At 40.2% G+C, this 25,088-nt stretch overlaps 1 protein-coding gene across 1 annotated transcript in view; it reads right to left on the reverse strand.

Annotated features, from left to right (window-relative positions):
- Positions 1–131: 131 nt before the first annotated feature.
- Positions 132–25,088, reverse strand: part of VRK2 (vaccinia related kinase 2) — a 45,555-nt gene continuing 20,598 nt past the window's right edge. Inside the window, exons 7-13 of the mRNA XM_009696841.1 lie at positions 22,745–22,877; positions 12,497–12,617; positions 9,865–9,923; positions 7,885–8,066; positions 3,675–3,848; positions 3,153–3,329; positions 132–374 (exon numbers count right to left, since the gene is read on the reverse strand). Coding sequence (XP_009695143.1) covers positions 132–374; positions 3,153–3,329; positions 3,675–3,848; positions 7,885–8,066; positions 9,865–9,923; positions 12,497–12,617; positions 22,745–22,877 — 1,089 coding nt within the window. The remainder of the gene's footprint in view (positions 375–3,152; positions 3,330–3,674; positions 3,849–7,884; positions 8,067–9,864; positions 9,924–12,496; positions 12,618–22,744; positions 22,878–25,088) is intronic.

Below are 25,088 nucleotides of genomic sequence, written 5' to 3' on the forward strand. Positions count from 1 at the left end.
TTTAAGAGAACTTGCCTGTAAAAGATATGTATTTTTTTCAAGCCACTGAAATTTTCAACGAAGAAACTCTGAGAAAAAAACTGTGACGGGAGCACCACTGCACTTGCACTGAAGACACTGAAACAGCGACATCAAAGAAAATACAAGGAAAGTAATATTAGTAGCAGAAGTACAAGTATAGCTATACTGTAGTGGTATGTTTCATCAGTAAATGCAAGCCTCAATATACTAGATACAGAAGGACGAGTGATGTCAGAAGCAGCTTCTTGCGATGATACCGGGTGATCTGTAGTTAAGAGTTGATCGTGCTTCTTTTTGCATTCTAATAATACTGCTCGGGGGTTGAATGGTGGTAATTCTCTTGCAGTGTCTTTCTGCAGGAAAAAAATAGTAATAATAAACTAATATTGAATAAGTGAGATGCAAATTGGAAAAACAAAGATGCCATCTAGGTATTGTAAGTTATCCTAGAGAAAGCAATACACTTCTTATAAAGTCTCAATTCTGGGAGTTGCAGGTGTAAGTACATTGTATGTGAAGTGTATGACATTAGGTATGATTAAACACCTTCACGAGACATACTCTGTATTTATTATTGAAGTCAACAGCTGAAATTCTTCTCGATCTTTGTTTCCAAAAACTGTTAATATATTAAGTCTTTACAGTGTTCCTGCTAATAAAGCTTTAGCTTGGAAACCCTAGACATTACTCTGAAGTTTGATTTGCTGTTTTAAAGTTGTATAAGTTCTTGCATTTCATGGTGAAGCTAAACTTCTCCTGACTGATCACAGAGAGCATAAAGCTGCTAGTAGAGTGGGGTTGTTCTAGCTGGATAGGGGGGCAACTGGGGTCTTTTTCGGTCTCCAGAAGCAATGTCCTCCTCAGCTTACCTTTTTGATCTCCATCTCTGAAAGGAATCCCCAGACACTACAATTCTGGTTCTCACACATCCAAGACTTGACCAAAAATGTTCAGCTTTGGTTTCCTTTCTGTGATCCCATTCACAACATGTTCATTTTTAGCAATACAACCCACAATTTCAATCTGAGCCATACAGTTTTCTTGCTGAAAATTCATTACCTAAATTGTATTTCTCTAATAGAAATTTCCTGTCTTCCTGTTTTATTCCCCTTTCAAATTAGTGACAGACACGTCAGTTTCTTTTCCTTTAGTGAAAGATGGGCCCTATCTGATAGAAAGGTACTATTATGTATTCAGCAGCATCTTACTAAGCAGACCCGCTAATTTTTCATTGTCCCAGCTATGTGATGTTTTGGGGGAAGTACATTTGAAAAAGATAAAGCAGGGAGAAAGAGAACTTTCCCTCCAAGTTCTGTATTCAGACCTTTAACTGCATCACCTGTTCATGGCGACAGGGTGGCCATCCCATCTAAGCGCCCACGTTAGCGTGAGGTGCCTGCAGGTAACTACTCCAGGCAGCTGCCTAACTGAGGTGTTTGGAATTGCTCTCCAGAGGATGCTTGACTGCCTCTCGCTGCTCTAGTTCCTGCATGAAACCGGTGCTTTCTTCCCTGCTTTGTGCTGGCGGAATCCTGAATTTTCATAACCTCAGTACTGTAAATAATTTCCTATATAGCTTTCCTTTACCAATCTCCTAAATTATGTGAAAGGAATTGAGAGGAAGTCTGCAAAATGAAACTAAGACAATCCTGCATTTTTTTCCTTCTCCAGTTTCTCATTTGAGTATCTTAAATGTTATCTGACATCCATTTTAACTCTCCCCTATTATGCATAATATTCAGTGAGTACCACAGAACTGTTCTACATAGATGCAGTGTTATTAACCATACTGGAATAGCAGCTTTTTCCTTTGTAAACTAAATCAACACAGAAATATAACCTAAATACTAGACCAGCCATTGGTCCCTTTTTCTGTGAAAATGTACTTTTCCTGCCTCCCACAAAAAGGAGGGAAACTCAAATCCCCAAGTTACTCCCCGGAGTCAAGATCTACAACTCATACCACGTGCTTGCTGTTCAAGTAACCAGGGGAAGTTACACCAGCTCTTTTTTTCCCTTTGTCATGTTGCAAAACCTAAATGTGGCTCGCTTCCCATATATACTTCTGTCTTAGGACTACAGTAGCTTTTATACAAACTATACAGGAAGGAGGAGATCTGCTAGCTTTTTTGCTAATATCTTTTGAATTTTGCATTTGAGGACTGGGAAATAGCACTGGAATATCTTCATTTTACAAAGTTGTATTTGTTACTTTGAGTCACTGTTGTATCAGGACTCCAGAGACTTTTCAGAATCTGTCTACCGTGGTATCAGCCAAAAGATCTCCAAAAAGTGTTCTGCTCACCACTTTACTGCCTGATGCTCTCAGGTACAGCTGTGCTTTTTCTGCTTCACTCTCCTAGCTTGTACCGGAGTCTCCAGGCAGTGATCAGCAGACTCCTTGAAGCAAAGAATTTTGGATTAATAATAAAGCGATCTTTAAAGTTGCATTTTTGTGCTTATTAGAAATTGTCCTCATTTAACAAGTTATTTTTCTATAAGAAAGAAAATGAGGGTAGAATCTCTTTGTTAAAATATACTTCAACTCCATAGACAGTAATCACACTGTGCTCCTTAAGATGTACTTTCTTCTGCAGTATTTTTACTGAAACCTTGATTAATTTTTTTCCTCAATTTTTCCACGTACAGGTGAAGAGTAAGACTGAATACATTCACTCAGCCCTTTTTAAATTACCAATATTATTTGAGGTGAGTTAGTTAAATTCTGACTTTTTAATCTGAGGATTTTAGTAGTTAAGACCTTAATTAAAGAGTGCGATGAAGTTTTCCACTAGCGAAAAGGAGACTGCTGAAGTAAGTTTCTACCAAGAAAACAACAGGGTCCGCAAAGGGAGAACGCCATTTCCCAACACTTTTATCTGCACACTGGTGCAGACTCAAAGTGCAGCACTTTACTACCAAACTATAGAAGAAACTGGACTGTTAGTCTGCTAATAGTATGACCAAGCAACTACACACAAACATCTAGTCTGCATACATTTAGTTTAGGCTTTGTGTGTGGTGGTGTGGGTTTGGTTTGTGGGGTTTTTTTTAAACTCTTATTTTTAGAAAAGCGGATCTTTCTTTTGCAGGGTGCCATGACTGTTCTAAGGTAACACCACAAACCTCACCTTTTGGGGGTGGTCAGGCTCCTGAACCATAGTGTAAAATTTAACTGGCGTCTCTTCAGCCTGGAACTGCCGGCGTGTTACCCGAGCACGGGCCCTGCTTGGGCAGTCAAATTCTTCCTCTTTCACCTTGTTTTGCTTCTGTTGCCCTCGTTTCGGTGAAGGCTTCAGTAAGTGAACCTGTTACAGTACAGATAGATAGTAACTCTGTATGCTGAAAAGAATTCAGTAACGTTCAGAATGATCATGGGTACCATTCCAATACCTGGACCTGTCAGCTTTGAGACAGGTTAGGGTACTGCCCTGTTTGCACTTACTCCCTGGGCTTACAAGAAACTCCGAGTTTCACATTTGGAACAATACAAGCCAGTAAGCATATGCCAACTTCTGGAGTTTGTGAAATAGCGTTGGGCTTTTTTCAAGCACTTCTCTTCCTTGCCCACCCCAAGAGGTGGACATTGAGCTAACAGAGCAGTACGCCCTCCCAGGAGATAGCACCTATTACTGCAGTGCCCAAATCCGCACCTGCTGAGGCTCTGTTTGGTGAAGCATCCTGTTTAATTGACTTGGCTTTTCTTCATCTTGGAGTTGTTTACCTGTTACCCCAGTACAGGCTTTGTTTTGACGGACGTATTCTTCACCTTCCATCTCTTTTTGCTTCTGCTGAACTGGTTTTGGCATAGGCTTTGGTAAGCCAACCTGTTGTACGGTGAACAATTTTGTATAGTGAAAACAAGTCAGTATTTCAAAAAGAAAGTGTTCCATCTTCAGTACTGAGAACACAGAATGAGAGTAAGCTTTTGCCTTGCTCAAAAGAATTGTTTTCAGCATTTTGATTATCAATAAATGTCTTCTCCAAACAGTACAAAGTTAGAGCTATGCTGTATTTGGGAAATTATGCTATAAAATAAATGTCAGTTACACATTTCTAAACATTCACTAATAACCTTTATTGGGAATGATGCCAGGAACAAGTAGAGCTGAATGCATTTCCTATCACTGGATTGAGTCAAATGCAAAACTCTCTAAAGTAAGGTAATGACTAAGTCTTCTGACTCAGGTAATCTAAGTTAAGAGTTAATGCTTATATTCTTTTACAGGCTTCTAAAGTGTAAATGGGGAATACACAGTGAATAGTTGCGTGAGTTAGTGCTTAGAGCAGCACTGGAAAAAACTTGCATTAAGTGTCAAACGATGCCTGGTTTTGGCTTCTGTAACTTGGAAGACAAACGTAGCCAAAACACAGGCTGTATGCCACACGCCTTTGGTACTTCTGGCACACTAATAACTCGGTAACTGTAATGGTTGCATATCGTCCTCTATGCAGCAGCTGTATCTGAACAGAGCAGCTAGGAAAGAAATAATGGGCTGCTTTTTTATACTGCAAATTAAGTACATAGAAGAGATAGAAACTGCACAAACTAAATACTGTTGAAGGTGCCAGTAGGCAATTCATATATGGTTTAATCCAAAACACCTTTTAAAAATATAATCCATAGTTCTGCTCTGTGAAAATTACTAAAGTTTAGAAACGTAAAGGTGTATCTGTTCTGAACAACAACTGAAGCTACTTTCAAACAGTCTACCTCAGGACAGAACACTGTAGAGAGCCAGGAGTAATGGAGTTGCAGAGGGGAGGCTCAGTGCCACACCGACCGTTACCTGAACGTAGGGGCCCAAGCCCTTTTCTCTGCATCACGGCCCCGTACCGCACTATGCAAGAACTGCTCATCCTGTGGACAGCGAACTCTGGTATCTTCATAACGTATACATACCTTAAATGACTACATCACCTTCAAAACAGGACTTAAAGCACTTGTGAAAATATTTACTTTATGCCTAAAAATTACCATAGACCATATTAATAAAAATTACAGGTTGGTATTGATGTAATTATTTTTTAATATAAAATCTACAAGATCTAAAAAGTAGTCTGCTGGCCTTACTGTACTTCATTGGGCCCTAATGCTAGCACTTTCACTGCAAATGAAAGCTGAAAATATTTATATCCAGTGCCAAAAACTGTGGTAAACAAATTTGAGAATTAACGCAATTAATATTTCATCACCTATGTTTGGTGTGCAATTGCAACAAAGAACCAGGACGTAGCCACTGTTAGGCTTTTTATGCCATCTCAAGATCAGATTTGTGTACTATACAGGGAGCTGCATCTTAAAATTCATGTTCTCTAGCAATTCCTCTTCATACCATCTTCAAGGAGCTAGCGTTACAGGATCCCCTTACTGGTACTTATGGGTGTTTACTGGTCTTCAGAAGGGAATTAAACCCAAACCGCCTCTTTCCTGCGTACCAGACTGGCACAGGTGGAATCAGACAGGTCATCTGGAGTCACATTCTGCTCATAAGCAAGAAGTGAGGAGACAGCGGATTGTTTGTAGTGGCTCCCACTATTCTTAGGTTGCCTCTTTAATGGGAGAAGTGTTTGGTGAATAAAAGGAGAGGTGGAAAGGGAATGCAGAGATGAAAAGAGTCAGACCTAGGGTAACTACAGACAGCGCCGTGAAGAGATGCAGTGGGAAGTGCCTGCCTGTCATCGAACACTTTGTCAGGACTGTAGCACCAAAGTGCACCAGGCCTTGAATATCCTCCACAGCCAATCACCACAGACTGAAAAATCGGATTTTCTGAAGACAGCCATAAACATAGAGAAAGTTCAGTTACCTGCTCTCTCTATTTGTGTTTAAGTACTCCTTAAGTCCTTTGAATAACCCTAGAAATTACCTTTCTGCAGCTGCTTTGCAGTGAATGTTAGAGGAAACTTGCGCATGTAAGCAGCAGAACTGGCTGAAGAAACACGATTAAAAAATAGGCGATCATTGGAGCAGTACTAGCATTCTTACTGTTCCAAGAATTAAGACACTCAACATTAAAAATTTCTCTGAAAAACTGATAACAGGTGCCAAAACTTAGGAATATGCAGACATACTCTCCCTCTGGTTGTGCTCTTGGCCATCAAACGCAATTCTGCTTAGTCCTACAGCACAAGAGTGGTGATAACTGACATTCCTCATTTACGGATTCTTTCAGTGGGGTTGTGCCCTTGCAAATAGCAAGTGCTACAGCAGCTTTTACAGCCTGGAAGGTCAGGATCGTCTTTGAGGCCAGCACACCGTCAAGTCTTAGGCCAGACAGTAAGAAGAAAACAGATTTACTATTCCGTATCTGATCTAAGAGATCACAGACTCTTGTGAACCAGAGATCCAACAGGATCAGCCGGAGATCAGTTAACAGCTACCTGATATTTCAGTTCAGAAAACAGTACAAACTTCAAAAAAAAACTTCTCAAATTAGTAAGGACAAAGTGGTCACCATCATAGCAAGAGGAAGAACTGTCACTGAAACAGCTTTTGGTTTTGTTAAAAGAAAAAGAAGTAATAAACCCAGAAAAGTCAATACAATTGCTAAAATAAGTATCTGTAATTACCAAGATCAAAACTCAGTGCCTTTTTATTAAACATGAACTTTTGTTCTGCCTTCCATAATACGTAAATAGTGCTGACAATTGGTTTGTGAGGCACTTGCTACAATAAAATGTAATTGTATCATGAGAGAAAGGTGACAATCAGGAGATCATGAAAAAATTACATATTCTCACTGGTGGTTAATTAGCCATGCAAAACCCCCTCAAACAGATATTCTCTTCTATTAGGAATGATTACTATGCAGGCCTACAGATGTCAATACCACAGTCATTCAAATACTTCTTTCCCAACCTACTAATTGAAGGTTGTAAAGCTCTGGTGCCAAGGTTTTGCTTCCAAAGAGCTAATTTATGACTAGAAGGATATTTTATGTCTTCAGTTGCAGCAGCTACAAAACTCAGCAAATCAGAACCATCTGTGCACTGATACTTGAATCACCATTCATCTAGCAGCCTATCAGTCACATTAGTTTGCATCCTGCATTCTTGGCTCACATACACTTGTGATGGTCCAAAGTTCACCAGAAATATTAAAAATGAATGGTACCCTGACCCTGCCTTATTGCACACCCATCGGAGACAGAAACAGGGCTTTTGCATACGGGGAGTTTCGAGGCAGAGGTATGACGGGACTGACATTTCACAGCAAGTCCACTAAGACTGCTAATTACCTCAATCTCTACTTATTAAAACATGGTTCTATTAACTGTATCGTTTCGGACTTAGAAGTACAAAAGAAAAATATAACACAATAGCCGTCAGTTTTAAAATTCTGCGTTAGTGCATCACATAGCACTGCGTACCAGTAACGCTGTTAAATCCCAGCATAATACCTCCTCCACATTAGTGGCTGCAGGAGTATAAAGGCAAATGACAAAGAACAGTTTGAAAGCCAGAAAATGAATTAAATGCTTTCACTAATAAAGGTAACTTTGCTTTTCATCTGGAACGAAGGAAAAACCTGGCATTCAGGCTTGTCTTCAAGATGTTAGTGAACAAAGTCCTTGACTTCCCCATTATCCTGAAAGTAAATCATTCTCCACAGACCTACTGCTTTGAAGTGAGAGGCTGCAGGTCAAAAGGACTCATGACAGTTCTTCCTCCTTAAGGGCTGACATCCCACTTTTTAGCACAGCCAGGGGAAACAGGAATTAACAAACATGGTGTATTTAAGGCAAAAGAACTGCTGTGTCAGTCTCATTTTGAGATCTTAAACTATTTCCTCTTCTACAAAAGAAAAGGCAACAACCAAGCAGCAGATGTCAGAAATAATCCCAGAACTGTCTTACTTACTTTTGACACTTTAGCAGCACAATGATTTCGTGTGCATGCTGCAGCAGAAAATTCCAGAGGGCCATCGTAGCGAGTTCCACTTGACTCTAGTCCCTCCAGCAGGATTTTCTTGAGCACTTGATACTTTGGCTTCTCATCGTAAGCTAAGTCATAAACACATGCCAAAAACTTGGCTATTTCACCTGTAGAGCATATTTCAGTGTAAATTTCACTCGGTGAAGACCTAGAACTTCAGAAAGAATTTAATTCCAAAATGGATGCCAATCCTACATTGCCAAACACAATTTCAGCTGAAGAGACACTCAACACACAGAACTGACAATATCTTGTCTTTTTGAGATGAGAAAAGGACAAGACAGACTTGGATAAACAAGCTGACTCTTAAGTGCTATGTCTTGTTATCCACACAGACTAATTCGTGCAGTGCCGAAAGCTGGCCAAGTATAAAAATTAATCAAAATACTTTATCAACAAATATTGAGAGTTCTGCGTAAAACAGAAGTATTTTATATTTGATAGATCATAATACCCCTTTAAATATTAACTAATCTCAACAACGCTATTTTAATCTGCATAAATACTATACTTTGAGTGCTTCGGAGAAAAGCAGTATTTTTCCAAGTATTTTTCTAATACTTGGACAAATATTGGTATTGAGATTGCATCCTCAAACAGTCTAGCAGCAGCATTATTTTGCTGTCATTATCGAGGGGTTCTAGAAACAGAAACCACCGAATGGGCAGAAATAATGCTATTTGGAAAAACATATGGGGGAGATCAAACTTTCCTTTCAGTTGAAGACCCAAGTGTATTCTAAAACTGGAGTACTACACCAGATATTAGCATCTGGTAAAATCCCAGAAGTAAAGATTTATTAAATATGTATACAGATCATGAATATATTTTATGTAATACACAATACATCCCAATAATTCCAATACAGAAATGCTATGAAAATGAGTGAATAAATCAAAAATAGACACTGACCTTTGAAGGAAGTTTGGTGTTTTCCCTGGGTTACTTTTGTATTTCAGTGAAGGAAGAAACATATGACAAGACAAACCGTCCATTCACTTGCTTTTTCAAACTCTGAATACTAAGCAATAAACCTTTTGTAGGCTATTGCTTACTATTTCCATACTGACAGATACTTCTGTTTCTAAGATAGTCACTGCTTCCTAACACCTTGGATTACACATGGCTAAGATCCCTTATGGCACTCTATGGCACACATCACAGATGAGACTGATCAAGATTTTTATACTGCCACACACTAGGGTTGAAAATTTAGTCCTCAACGTCTATTTCATCTATTTAGTGCTTGTTTATGGGATAATGCAGGAAAGCAGCAGAAAAAGAGCTCCTGCACTAAAAGCATCAAGTACCCCAAGTATCCTGTACCAGTAAGCATCAAGAATCATTTCTTGCAGAGTGACCAGCATTCGACAGCATCCAGAAATTTACCTTCTCCCCTTGTAGAAAACAAGCCTTTGTGCTAAAAATGCTTAAAATATAACAAGCTTGTACGTGAAGGCCCTGATCCAGTTCCACTGAAGTCAGAAATATTAGTTCAATTAAATCGCACCCTGAAGTAGCGAGCGTGACATACGATGGAACAATGAGCATTACATAACTACTGTGTTATCACCTAAACGCAGATATTGCAGGCTGAATTCCTCTGTCGGACAGGTAGGTATAAGAGAGGTTCACGCAGGTTGATTTCAAGGATGAGTTCTGCTTGGCACAATATAGTTTGCCCTGAGACTAGAGCCCGGTAATACTGCATGGACTCGGGCCTGGTGAAGGCATCTGCCCTCAGGTGCAAAACACAACAATTGCATTTAAGATTTTAAATTGAAGACTTTGTTAAATTTGTGTTACTTTTGCTTATCTTCTGCTTCCTCCAAATACAGCAAGAGATTTAAGTACTTTTTCTAACACGCTAAAGAGCTGTATGGTACATAGTGCAAGGACACTTACGACAGCTGCTTCCAGAAGAATCCCATTCCATCACCGAATCTGGGAGCTCATCCATCAGTCTGAAACAACATGAGAGTGCAACAATTTAATGTCATTTTTGGAGCAGGTGGTTCTTCATTTGGGATTTAGGAAGACAGCAAGTCTCAATTCCAAAGGGAGTAGACCTCCGGGATAGCCAATGATTCACGGTACTGCTTTTAAAACAAAAATCTCCTCTTGCCAGCTATATTTTTAACTCTTTGGAGACTGCGGATTTCACCAAGACCAGGCTTACAGCTAAGACTGCACCTTAAGTTTTTCTTTGCAGGTCTTTTAAGCTTTCTAGAAAGAAAAAGGAAAATCCTTTGAGCTGAAATGCCTTGTTCTCATTTCAGCTTCATGATTAATATTTGTATTTTGGAATTTAAGAAGCAGTTCTGGTCTGCCTACTAGTCATTTAGCATCAGGTTCTTTCTGCCATGTAGCTCACGGGCAGCTAGGTGAGGGCTGTCAAAACTACAAGCAGGCACAGCAGGGACAAAAGAGGAGAGGGAGGTTAAATGACCTTAAGTCCCATACACTTCATAAACTGAAGGGCAGGGTCACAGATGTACTTCCTATCTATGCAGAAACAGAAATCGCAAAGGACACTAGAGCTCAGAATCAATCATACCCTAAAAACAGATGAAGTAACACCAGCTGTCATCTTTGTGCGGGCATGAACCAGGATGATCTCCCAGCACCTCTAGGAACCTGCAGCTGCACAAGCCCCCTTGCCCTGAGTAAGCGAAAACTGTTAGCTCAGTCTAGCTATTACTGCTGTTAAAGAATCCCTTTTTGTTTGTTTGTTTGTTTAAAGGGGCCACGAAGTTCCACCGATAAGTAACAGGATGTGTTCTCAAATGCATAAAGTTGGGGTACATAGGCTAATAACTTTCAATTCAGTAATCTGTTGTTTAGTATCAGAAATAGGGGTTTCAATTTTGGTGAAATGAAACTTTTAAACAAACATTTTCCTGTTATCTAGCTTAAATTCCAATTCAAATGGAGCCTCTCCTCCAATTGTGGCATGGCACAAACACTTCTAAATTCAAATATACCACGAGTCCTTAAATATCCCCTTACCAATGCCCAAAGCTTTGGCACAGTTGTCTCATTGCCCCAGCGCTACTGGGGGAAAGACTTAAGGATTTGTAGGGAAGGGAGGAGAGGATGCGAGAGCTGGTGAGCAACAGAGCTGGAGGCTCTGTGCTGGCTCCTGCCTTTCACGTGTACCTCACCTTCCAGGCCCAGCCCCTTCTTCCTCATCATCACACAGACTCTGCAGCAAAGGACTGGCACGCTCAGAAGTGATTCAACTGTGCTGCTTAATGTACTTAGTAACTTATAAGCAACTGGATATGCACATACATCCAGATGTTTATTTCTGGCCTTTGAAAACAGTATAGGCACTGAAAATGAAGATAAATAAAGGGGGATGACCTGGGTAAGTTACCTAATACCAAGAATGTAATTCATTAGGATATTCTGATAAATAGAATCTGCATCATTTTCCGTGCATTTCCTTGAAGCATCTGTTCGCTTGGCATCCTGAAAACGCTAGTAATCTAAGGGTTAACCGCAAGACAAGAATTAGAGAAGCAGCTTGATTGATTAAATTGATTTAACATTGAATTGTGTAAGTGTTACCTTGCAGGGGGTTGTGTAATGATCAGAACTTCTAAAGGAGAAATATTAAACATAATGTACGATGTCAACATTTACAGATGCAATCTGTATTATCCACAGTCTGCAGGCTAACCTTTTTCTCTGTTGAGAGCCGATGCCACACTGAATTTGCAGATTGATTTCTGTGGATCAGCTATCCCTATTGTGTACCTCTGTTGTGACTTGCCCTACTTAAAAGTTTGCTGCCTTCTCCAATTGTGATGTTACATTTATGGGTAACTACTCTTCTGTATAGCCTTCCACAGGCTACACGGTACCACATGCAATTAACTCTCTAAAGTCCCAACTGTGAAAGCAGAGAAAGAAAACACTTATACACTCTGCTGCTTTAGTAAGCTCTAAATGAGTCATGCTGGGAAAAAGGAAAGATTTTAATCAAGTTCCTTAGTATTTTGGTATTTAATTGTTTGTAATGGCAGTAGGCTTATAGAACATTAAAAGCCTACATAAAAACATCTGAAAAATAGTACGTATAGAAAGTTAAATAAATTGAACGCACATGTGGAAAAACTTCCAAGAGATGTTTGTACTACAGTCTCTACAAAGCACCCGTGAAGTTTAATGGAAACACACAACCACCTTCTGTATGTGCAATAAGGCCAGCACTAATTCACAAATGTTTTTTCTAAAAAAAAGTATTTTAAAAATACATGGCAGACAAATGACTGTGTACTGTGCATTTGAATTTATTATCTCTCTACAGCTGTACCTACCGAAACATGTGGAAGAGGGTATGCATGCACACAGAGGTCACATTCACTGCTCCTAACATCTCTCAAACAAGGAAAACTGTTTTAACTTTCTTGTAAAGTGCTATTCTACAGCATGTAAAGTCTTTTTCAGACCTGTTTTGTTAAGTGATGAGAACGTTGCAGCGTTCTAGGGTGGTATGCATGTGTATATGCGTGTGTGGTTTTATTTTTACTTTGTTTTCGCAGTCTGGACAGCTACAGGGTCCTTCAGGTTCTGTTCCCAGGGTAGCTTCCCACATAACCATTGCAGCATGCAGTAGCCAAGGATTTCAAGGTCACCTCGTCTGGATGGGGCTAAAATGAGGGTGGGAGGGGGGAAGAGGGAAAAAAAAAAAAAAAAAAAGAAGAATAAGAACCTCTTCTTAGGAAATAGAAAAGACTTTGATTGAACTAGTGTTGATGAAATATGAAAAAGCCAAATGGGCAAAGTGTTTTGTTTATTCAGCTGTATTAGACCTAAACCGCCCCGGCATTTGGCCACAGTCCACAGACAGGCAGTGACTTGTTACTGTTGAAGTGAGGGTCAGTTTCCTCACCTCCTCCAACTTCATCCTTCCTCAGTCTGGCCTGTCACATGGACTTGATCCCCATGGCCTCTGACATGATCCAGACAGCCCATAACTGAGTACCAACACTTTCTCAAAGAGCCAAGCAGTAAAACAAAGAAATAAATGTCTGCTGCTAAATTGCTAACACATGTTCCAGGAAGTCCATGGGGTCCACATTGGTCATGCAGGGACCCTGTGAGTGCAGACTAAACACTGATGGCCTTTCCTGTTCTCCTGCAGAGCTATTTGAACTTGGAAGATATGACAAAACTGCCATCTAGTGTACATTTACACACCAAAGCTGGCTGCTTACAAGTACCGGGAACTGTTTGTTTAGAGAGTCAGAGCACAAGCTAAAATGCACTGGCTGTTTAGCACGTCCTGCGCAAACTTCCCACTACCGCCTCCAAAACGGAAGTGATTTCAGGAACAACTTACTCTCACTCTGCATACCTGAAACAGATACACTAACTACAGAATACAAATACAGTAGATATAATTCAATCAAAAATTAACCCCATCCGCAAACATCTTCTATGCAGAAAAACAGCTAACTGAAGTTAATCGATAGATTGACTTTTCCAAGACAGAGAGGAAAAAAAAAGTGCAATACTAATAGAATTGCTATTGCTTGCTGCTATTCAGAGGAAACCAAACCCGAAAAAACTGAACAAGCAGGATTGCTGCAGTATTTCTTTCTACACATTTGACTTGCAGCATACAGTTTGGAAGTCCAAGACCATGTGAAATCTGCAAAAAGACACTGTTAATCGCGATTAAAGACAGACACATGTAGAAGTTAAATTTACACTTTTCCAAAATGAAATTGCCCTTTCCAGGACCGAAAGAAGATTTCAGATCTGTTCGGTACTTTTTGTCTAGCGTAAAGACTAGTAGTTGAGCACAGTGCTGTTAATCCAGCTGTAAACAGATATCACATTTTATGGGCCTTCATTAAATAAATTCCAGAAAGTCACTCAGCAAACTTATCTTTTAATTTAAAAAGTCATCTGCTAAAAGCTACGGTGCCAACACATCATAACTGTTTCTTGTTACCGTACACACATTATTGTAAAAGCAGAAGATTAGTTCTTATACATTCTCTATCTTAACTGCTATTAGACTATGGGATTATTAAAGGCCCTTCAATCTAACGGAATGCTACACTATCCCTTGGGTGTCGTTTGTTTTCTGCACTAGATTCAGCAACGTCCTAATGCAAGACTTGGCTCTCATATTAAAATAAAAACACAATCTCTACCACTTGCTGTTCTGTAGTGATTTCTTCAGCCATAAATCTCCTGTTAAGTGTGGAACAATTCCATTCATACACATGTGTTCACAACTCCTTTCTCCACTATGGCAATTCCAGATTACAACCATATAAGCCAGCATTTTTGATTGCAGATCCTCTAATTTTCACACAATGCTTTTCTGGCACCTGTTTGTGTAAGACGGGCTACAGGAAGTGGTCTTTTGAGAAAAATTGTCAAAATTACAATGGACCACTTTTTTCCACTGAGGGACTAATTGATATGAATCTGTAAATAATGATAAATCAATTAGATTTCAGAAGCTAACCTAAGATAACTCCTTTTCTGATGAAACAGTCCCCCGAGAGTAAAGTTTACTTCACAGTGAGCAGTTTGGCTGTGACTAATTACCTTCTCATTCACAGGCAGATCCTTCAGCCATTTCCCGACTAACACTAGGGCAAAGCCACCACAAACAGGGAGATAAGTGCAAGCGAGACTTTACTAATACCTTCCTAAAGCCACACTAGTCAGCTAGGGGAAGGGGGAAAAAAAAAAAAGGTACATGTAACTAAGCCATACATCACTAGAAAATAAAAGGGGAAATGTTTTACAGAGAGATGGTAAACTCCCATATCGCTTTATCTCCCAGGTCACTGCAAGTGTTACTACATAAAGACACTTACATGTGTTTTTCATAGAACCACATGAAAATGTCAACGTTTGATTATTTGACTGGACTAGCTTATTCTTTCTCTCTGCTCCTTTGTCAGCGCAGTATTAGAGATGCTAACTTCCTCAACTTTTTAAATCATTTAGATTCTTATTAAAAAAGTATTTAACAACTAATCTTTAATGAATTAATATTATCTGTGAACAATGGAATAATTAGATTTTTACAGCCCAAATAAAGCACCAATACATAAATTTCAACTATATGTTTACTTGCAAAAATAAATCTGATAAAACAATTGAAGATTACAAGAATACTTGATAAACATCAACTGAGAGAAGTCAATCTGGCTTCATTTTAAATGTGATAGCCATGCAAAAATTAAAATGATTCTGCTTGATAACTTGTCACTGTTACAAGAGTATACATTCAAAATAGTACTTATTTAAATCAAACTCTCTTACTTCTCTGTAGACTAAAAACTTGTTGGGTTGGGTTTGTTTTTTTTCTTTTTTAACAGATATTTGATTTCTGCTTTTCTATTCACCAGGAATGGTTTTATTATTATTTTAGTCTCATATGAAATACTAAATGGGAACATGTTGGTGATATTTTATTTCACAGTATTTTTCTAGCTTAATTTTTTAATTTGAAGATTTAAGGCCTGATTCTGCCCTCACTCCTGCCAAGATAAATCAGGAACAACTCCACTGACGTTAATGAATTAACAACCACATCAATGAAATCAGAGTCAGGCCATAGCAAGTTTTATATACACCACAAACATACACTCAACATGCAGGCACAGGGTTCAACAATAACTCAGAATAACATAACTGAAGCAATTCGCCCTGAGAAGAAAATGTATTATGTATCTCTGTATACTGGATTTGGCAGCTATCTGAGCCCTCATTTATATTCAGATTACTATTTCAAAATAGATCATAAACGATATCACACCGGCCACAATACGCTCTCAAAACTACACTGCTCCCAAGAACTCATCTGAAACCCATGTCAAAATGGGAATTTTCCTCTATGGCCCTTATTAAGCTAACTTTCTCAAGCCTTTTGTAAAGATCTAGGAGGCTAACGAGTGACAGATGAAATGTTCTTCTATTATTTTTAATTAGCATGGTTACATTATAATTTCATCATTATTGTTTCTTTAGATTGGAAGCTTTTCATAAAAAGGGTCATTTTAGTTGCTCATATTGCATCTATATGCAGTGGAACCTCCAATTCTCACTGGCATTACAGCACACAAATTCATGTTAATTCACAAACAAATATAACTCAGACCATAGCCATTAATCCAAAAGCCCATAAAGGAAAGGAGTGTTAACATGACTATGGAGAAGTATAATTATGTTAAAAATGTATCATCACAATATTTTAATAAATGAACTAAAAGCGATATAATTTCTTAACTCAAGGTTGAGATGATTAAAAAAACAGACAAACACAAGACTTGTATTAGTGACTGTATTAGGGGCAGGAGAAAGGAAAGACCAAAAAAAAAGCTAATAATGAAGTATTGCTTCCCCAAGGTACTGGTCAGTCTGAGGAGTTCCCTGCAGCACAAGAGTGACTAACTGAATAGAGTGAGTGGCTACAGCAAAAAGGTTAGATAAATACAGTTAAATTTACAATAAAGTTTAATGCTTGGAGGCCATTCTGTACAGACTTGTCCTGCTTGAGACTGGCTAACTGCCAGCAGGGGCCAGGAACAATCTCTCCTCCCCTTATGCACAGTTCTGCACTGTTAGTTTGGCACGTTGCTGAAGTACTCACTCAGAATAACCACCACCACAGAATGCTGCAAAGAAAAATCCAGGGCAAACATGGTGTCACTACAACTGGACTACAACTCTTCCAGAGAACTCAGTCTGGGACAGGGCAGTGAGCGACTTTTCCTGTGCCAGTTATGGTCTCTCTCCTAAATTGGATCCTACAGCTATACACTCAACTGGTCATACGGCTGATTGGCACAAAACAGACTGCAGAGCTAGCAGGAGTTCCCGTGGCTGCTCACAGGGAGGATACAACCGCGAGTACTCAGCACTGACCTGACCTTGGGTGGTCACAGAGGTGCCATGCTGACAATATCGGTCTCAAAGTCCTGAGGGCTCATGTCCTCTCAAAGGTAGCATCAACGCTGGTGACGAGCCCGCACAGCAGCACTGTCCTGTCAGTCACAGGATGCAGTCCCAGCACAGCAGTGGGGTAACTCGCTTCAAGACCGACAAAAGCAGCAATGCTACTGCTGCTGTCCTGCCGTGGCCAAGCTCACGAGCACACCGTGAGCCAGCAGGACCTGCAGGCCAGAAGTTCCCAAACCTCTTCAACATAGCAGAGCTGTCCTGCACAATCACAACAGCCTAACGTGCAATATGTGCACAGCAACCTCCACACTAGCAGTTACACGTACCCACTGACGAGCCTCATCTAACTGCAGAGCCTCCTCATTTTCACACTTGTTCTGCTGCATCCATAACAGAAGAGTGCAGCCAGCAGCAGGATTCTCCTCTAAACATGGACAGAGAGTGAATAATCATCAGGACTGGTGGAATGGGATGTGCTGAAAGGATGAGGGCTAGGGTCCTGATTTGGTGGGGAGAAGTTTATGTCGGGGCGAGATGTTTATGTAGTGGGAAGGTTGGAAGATGGGAGGGAACTTCACCACAGGATCTGGGTGGGAGATAAAATGGTGGTGGCAAGAGGTGCAGGTACCTGGTCGGAAGTAAAAGGTTCCAAGCTTGCAGTAAGGAGGAATGTGTGGCAGGAGAGTGGGGACAGGAAGTTTTATTCTTCTTTCACATCTGTGTGGCAGAAAAAAAAAAATCAAAGGTAAAGGGCTGACAAGTAGTGGCTGACAAGCAGCTGTGAGATTCACTAACTTTTTGAATTCCTGGTGTAGAGAATGAGAGCCAAAATTAAACAGCCAATTCTCAGCCACACTCATCAGTCGTCCTGGAAAGTTGTGATGCTCATCATCTTATTTTTGCTGCTTCTGGACATTCTTGGCAGGACAGAATAAGCTTACAGTGGTGGTTATCAGAACCCATTCAATCTTCTTCTTGCTACAGCCCGACTCTTCTTTCGCTTACAATGACCTCCTGCTCCCTCTTCTGCTGGGCACACATTTCTAATCCAACACTCAGAAGCTACAACATCTTTTATATTTATTTCACACTTCAAAGTTCCACCCATTTTTTGCTGGACCGGTTATATTTTCCTTTTATTTTTAGGGTTTACAGTTTGTCCTGCACAGAGTCTTTGGGAAACACATACCAAACCGCAGCAAATCATAATTCATTTGACTGACAAAAAAAATCCAGCAGGCTCCCTCTGAATCCTAACTATACATGGACAGATGCCAAATAAACCTCTTGATCCAGAGCCATTTAAGAGCTCTGCTCTCTGGAAGCCATACGGGCTCAGAAACAATACATTTCTAGGCATAGGTGTTTATATTCTTGCACATCCTTCCTCACAAAACGAACCCTGCATATATTCTAGTCAACCCCTGCATGTAAAAGAAAAGGAAAAATGGAAAAGCATTGAGCTATGTTTTTAATATCAAACAGCAACAGTTCTGGCAGATCAGTGGGGAAAATAAGGACAAGAACTGCAGAACTCTCCCTACAAGCAGCCCAATGCCTGCATTGCCTGCATAAACAGAGTGTACAAGCATTCGGATGGACCTCAAGGAGTGCCTGTTGCAATATCCCAATGTAAGGGGCACAAAGAACTGGCTAAAATATGGCACCGAACATAGCCCTAACTGCCTTCTCCAACACAGGAGATGGAAATAAACAAACACACTTTTGCTCCATGAAATGGAGCTACAAAAAAGTGACAACCAGTCGACCTAAATGAGGCTAATGTCATCAGGCATTCTACTTATCCTTAAGCTTGCCCAAAGTCACCACTACTGTCTTAGGCAGCTTTTACTATTCTAGATGTAGACACAAGCTCTGCAAGAATTTCGGAAGGCCCTCTACCCAGTGCGAGAGATGGCAAAACTGCTAAGACTTACTGTGAAACATGGTTAAAAGGAAGAGGAGAGTCATCTTGAAATCTAAGGCAAACACAAATATATGCTGGAGGGAATTCAACATAGACAGTTCATACTCTTATGTTCATCAATGATAGCAAATTAAAACTGGTCTGACGCACTCAGTGCACAGGACTGGAGTATTTAAAAAAACTCAATACGTTAAGCACAGTGTATCTCCAGAGAAATTACATATTGACTGCATGCCTCAGTGAGTAGAAAAATCTACAAAAATCCATAGAAGGTATTGATCCAAATATTACTTTTTAACACTATGTAACAATTTTTTAAATGTACACTGGGTGCAGACATAATTCTCTTTAATTATCAATCAACAAACAAAAATGTAATACTGTTTATACAGTATGGTCTTTAGAAATGAATACAATGACTACACTCAAATACACTAAAACTAACAATGCAGTTGTGCCATAAGAAATTTCCATCAAAATAAAAATGTTTTAAATTTTAAAAACCCACATGCCGGTTGCAATGAGATCCAACCACCAAATACAGGATGCTGATGGTGTGGGTCAGATCCCATGGCAAAGCCCAACTTGGGCCCTGACTTGGCTCAAAGTGAACTCTAGAAACAGTTAGGGGATGTAACTGAGGTGGTGATGAACACTTGCAAACACCCGACAAGTCTGGTAGCCCCCATGCAGCACTGCGGCACAGAAGAGCCAGTCTGGGAGGCCCACACACCTGCAAAACTGAAGACAAAACCAGCATGGAGAGCTGAGACACAAGGCAGGGCAGCTGCTCCCAGCCTTTCCCAGCTCAGGGGGAATTCCTCTTCAGTTCCAGCACAAAGCCCAAGCCACAAGCACCACCGGCGTACACTGGCACGCACTGAAGTAACTTGTTTGAAGGCAGCGATTCGCCATCAGCTGCCACAGGAACAGCACATCCAACTCAGCCCTTACCAGAGGCTGCCAGAAGAATATGGACTAATTCTGCCACCCAAAAGCGTTACCATGCGGTGGCTGCTGGTAGGAAACTTTCTGGATCTCAGTGGACTGCATAACCTCTACACCTGACGAACTCCACAGAGAGCGTGGGGATTAAACAGGCATGCAGCTGGGTTAAACTCTCAGTTCAACTAGGGAAACACTAGTGTTGATTTAAATTAGTGGGAGGTGGTTGCATTTGATTGGCTTTGTGCAAGGAGGTTATCAGCTTCAAGCAATGCCAAGAGGCACTTTTGAAAGCAAGAAATTCATTATTTTGGTGGGGTTTTGGGGTTTTTTTTGTTTGTTTTGTTTTGGGTTTTTTGGGGTTTTGTTTTGTTTTGTTTTGTTTTTTAATTTCAGCATGTACCTCAATCCGTGTATATATTCAGGTAGCCACTTGAGTAAGTCAAAATGTTCTCATTTTTCTAGCTCAATACAGTGACTGCTACTATTCAGCATTTTTGAGGTTTGAGATATTTATGTTGCTAAGCACATTCAGGAAACACCCTCTGGAAAGGATCTCATTTATATAAAATAATGTTTAAAAATTAGAACTATATTCCAAGAGCATACTCCTCTCTGAAAAACTGGCTAACACCAGAACAAAGGCTGTCTCTGCAGCTTTAATTTGCCAACAGTGAAGCACTCTTGAAACACTTTTCAGAAGAGCACCCCACCTCACTTGGTAGGTGAGACTGTGCTGAGACAACCAGGAGTTGGGAGTACAGGAGACTGTTGAGCAAAGAACCCTTTGCCCCAGCTGTTGGAAGTCTTTTAGTATCCTGAAACATCTCCGCAACTCTAAACATCACAACAAGAGATGAGATGAGGGACACCAGTCACTCTGTTCTGCCATCTGGACCTCTGCAATCTCTGACAGAAGTCACTGCAGATGCATATTTTCCCTGGGATGCCAAGAGAACTGCTTGCAAATGGGAAACTCTGGTAATTTGACCTTAATGGATTCAGGCTGTTACAAGGTCAGAGCTGAAGCACTCGATGTGAATAGTTTGGATTCTCTGCAACATACCAGATACCACACCATGTTCTGCAGGCTTTTCTGGCAGGAGCATCAGAAAAATCTGTGGACTTTCTGTTTGCAGCTATTAACAAGCAAAAAAATTTCAAGCATAAGCTGGGTGTAAGCTCCCTCAAGCTATCTTTCTGAATATTTCGTTTTCTGGAGTCCTACACTTTTCACCAATTCCGTCATGGCTTTAGCTACTTGAGGGTGTAATCTAACCCACAGATTGCAAAAGACAAGTTAACTCACACTCGCATGTGCACACCTTTTTGCCACCCAAGTCTGTAAAATTTCCCTACTCTTTCAAATAAAAGGAATTATCTGGTCTGTAATCACATACCCATCAACAGACACTTGTCCACTGGACAAACTAGCTGCTATAAATATCCAACTGCCAAATCCCAAATGCTTCAGTTTCCACCTATTCTTCAAACAGCATCCACATCAAATACTAGTACACAGCCACATCACCCACGCTACCAGGAAAAACAGCCAGAGCCAGATCTCCAGAAAATGCACTGTATGCTTGGGAGGGCTAGAAGAGGCTTAAACGGATGCCCTCTTCACCACAAAATATTTTTTAGCATGTGAAATTCTGCAATTGTCTTAGCAGCAAATACTTGACAGTCTTATTTCATTTTTCCTAATGACCAGAGTTAAACGATTGCAGGTTTTAACAGCGCCGGCAAATTATCAAGACCCTCTACATTACATGGTCAATGGTCCTTTTAATAGAAAAAGCAATAATATACAGTTGTTTGTGCCAAGTAAAACTCGTTAGAAAGTATTAGTTTAAGGTAACAGTTCAGCAGCTATTAACAAGCACAAATTTCTACAGTTATTGCTTGTGACACTATGATCCTAGCAAAGCTGGCAGCAGAAAACCATTCCTTTTGTCTTAGAAGATCTTGGGGGTGAGAGGGGGGAAATAGGGGAAAGAAAAGGTAACAAAAACACTGTTTCATAGCAAAAGTCAAAGTTTTTCAATAATCACCATTTTTTTCACTAGCATAACATTAGAATTGACTTTTTGTCTTGCTGACATAGCAACTAAGAAAGTTTTGTTGCATTGACCATATTGATTGTGAACAATGCAGCCATCTGTGGGACTTTGCACCATATATTTTCGATATTGACCTCCCATTCCCTTTTCCATGGCTCTATGGGTCTGCTATTGGATTTGGACTGCAGTGTAATAAACAGCTAAGGTTTAATTAATGGTAAATGAATACAAGACATAGGTTATGACTTTAACTAATTAGGGAATTGTTGAATTAAGTCTGCCTTGGAATGCAAGGCAGTACAATCAATATCCAATAAAAGGACTATGTATGTAATTTACCTGCAAATGTGTTTCCAATACCATCAAAGTGAGTTTAAATAAGTAAGATATATGAAAGGCTACTGGAAAAAGATTTCAAAAAGTTAACACTTTATGGCTTCAAAAAAGGTTTTTCTCCTTGCAGAAGGAATGTCATCTTGAAATATCCTCTCATAACACAGATGGTGACGCTCAGACACAGCTCTCCCTAAAGGACAGTGCAGACTCGACACATTTTTCCTTGACAATGCACCATTAGCAAATATTGCCTCTGCCTCTACAGAGTACAGCAAACACAAACCAGTACTCCCAACATGAACCAATTAAGTTTAATGGCAAGTTCTTCTTAGGGCATCTTGGCCTACCTTCCAGTACCACACGTGCAGCAGCCTTTCTGTTTCAATCCTGCTGCCCCCCCTTCCCCCACCAGCCCTGGAGAAGCATTCCCAGGTACAAGAAGAGGTCACCACACAAGGGTCTGATCAACCCTAAGCAATCCCCAAGACTACTTCTATTGTATACATCAGCTCACACAGCCTGATTACTCATTCTGTAATCACTCCTCTGAAATAAAAAAAAAGAAACCTACCTACTCCCTTGTGGGCATCTACGCTGGTAAACTCTATCGTCCCATTATGGCCCTTCCTAGGATTTTCCTGATACTGTTTGTGGTTCCCATTGGGACAATATCTGTAGGAAAGTCCATAATCTGCAAGATAAACCTGGAAGACATGAACAGACAAATGAATAATGCTTTTGTCCTTTGAAAGTATAACCTTTATAATTAAGTCTTAAGAAACTGATAGGTTAAGGACAGCCTTAGATCTAAATTTTATTAAACCAAATGGTGCCTCAGGATAAAATATGTACAACTGGGGGCTATAACAGCTGCCCTCCCCATTTAAATCCTTCCGCTACTATACTCTTATCTTATTTCAGAGTCAAGCAGAATTTCAGTCTTTTTATTTTGTTTCTAAGCTCTCCTCTCCAGGTGGGCATCTAGACATCATAAACTGCAATATGCCTTTTACGTATCCTTACGTTGCTTATGGGACCCCTTCCTCTCCTTACTTAAACAGGCACATACATACCCCTGTTCAAATTTTCCATCAGTTGAGACTGTACAATTTCATAACAGCAGTGCAACTTCAAAGCCAGAGGAAGCGAGAGGCAGAAGCTTCCCCCAGTCAGACTGGACACAGGGCTCCAGCGCTAACAGGGACCACAACCACAGGGCTGCTGAGCATTAGCCTAACTATAGTCTTACCTTTTTGAATGTCACTGTCAGTAACTTTGTACTGGCAACAACAACTTAAACACAAAGCATAAGATAAAGCAAAACAAACTAGCCCCCCTCCCCAAGCCAGAAAGCAATCTTAGTAAATCAATCCCGAATTTATAATAAATTTCAAAAAGGCAGAGAGCCAAACTTCACTCTAAGTTACACTGAAGGAAATCCATGGAGCTACATCGGTGTAAGAGAAAAAAATTTGGGCCTCCGCTGTGTATATTGCAGCAGGCTCATGCATTCTGCCACATTTACCTTTCTACCCTGGCACAGGTGATTCTTCTGCTCTGCCCCCCACCCCCCCAAGACTCTTCACTATAGCTACCTAAATAACCAGAGGGCAGAAGCCCCACAGTTCTGAGCAATGTACTTGCATATTCTTAGGACTTTAACTGTGAAAGTATTAACTGACTTTGAACTTAATCTTGCTCACTTCTATGGTATTTGAAGCTGAAAACAGAACAGCTCAGGAGAGCTGAATTTTACTTTCCATTCTTCTGCTGCCTGTCAAGACAAACCCAAACATGCCATCTGGCTCCTACGCCTCTATTTCTCTATAGGCACAGTGCACACAGTACTGCATCCATGTCAATTCTGCCACTCATCTAATTTAGATTAAGGGCACAAGTCCCCTCTATGAAGTTCAGATTAACACATTCTACCCTCCAACAGGGGTGGACTTAATACATGCACATGGTCAATTACTGCGGTGCAGCTGACAAGCAGTAACTTGTTGAAAGCAGCTGGAATTTAATCACAGTCTGTCCACCCCATAATATCCCACAGGTTATTTTCTCACTCTGTCATTTTCACACTCCCACCTGGCCTTTGCCCATTACATTGACCAGTTCTCACATTAGGTAATTGCTTTTTTTATAAATATCTAAGTAGGTTACTTTCACTTAAAAAAAAAATAACGCTACAGACTGCTATTATATTGCCAATGAAACTGATCTCTGGGGCAAAAGCTAAATCATCCGAAGGCATACAGAGATCATTTCCACTAAATCATATTATATTACAAAGAAAAACTTTTTCTTATCCAAACCTCAGTTTTGTTTCCTCTTTAGCTAAAATAGTTTATCCTATACAAGTCCAAACTAAACTCTTCTGGCACTCACTTGTAATTTAATTATGTCACTCCTGATAGAGGAAAAACAAACAAACAAAAAACCCTCAAGAAAACTTAACGCGTTATTTTGTAGCACATTCTGTTGAACTACTGATTCCTGTTTGTGCTCCAGGCAGCTTCAAATCCTGGGACGGCTGGTCTCTTGGTTTTACTGTTTCTGCTGCAGGATCTGTGCTTATTTGGAGCGTGTAAGCTGGGATGCAGTACTCACTTCCTGCAGGGTGATGGCTTTTAAGATTACCGATGATGTTTTTCACCTGACAGACTATACAAACTGTGATACAAGATTAAAGACCGTAGGCACGTTTAGAAAATCTGGGACAAGGCGTAAACTTTGTTGGGTTGACTGATCTGATTTTATCCTGCATCCGTTCTCCAGTGTATTCCTGATGCTCTGGTACCTGTGCTAATTGAGTCCACAGTCAGTGTAAGAGAACTAATTTAAACTACCCTAATATCAAGTTTTGCGATTCTTCTGCATCCTTTGTGGCCTGGGAAGACAGTATGCTGGAA

Source organism: Cariama cristata, unplaced genomic scaffold, assembly GCF_000690535.1.
Source record: "Cariama cristata isolate BGI_N322 unplaced genomic scaffold, ASM69053v1 scaffold7003, whole genome shotgun sequence".
In the NCBI taxonomy this organism is placed as follows: domain Eukaryota; kingdom Metazoa; phylum Chordata; class Aves; order Cariamiformes; family Cariamidae; genus Cariama; species Cariama cristata.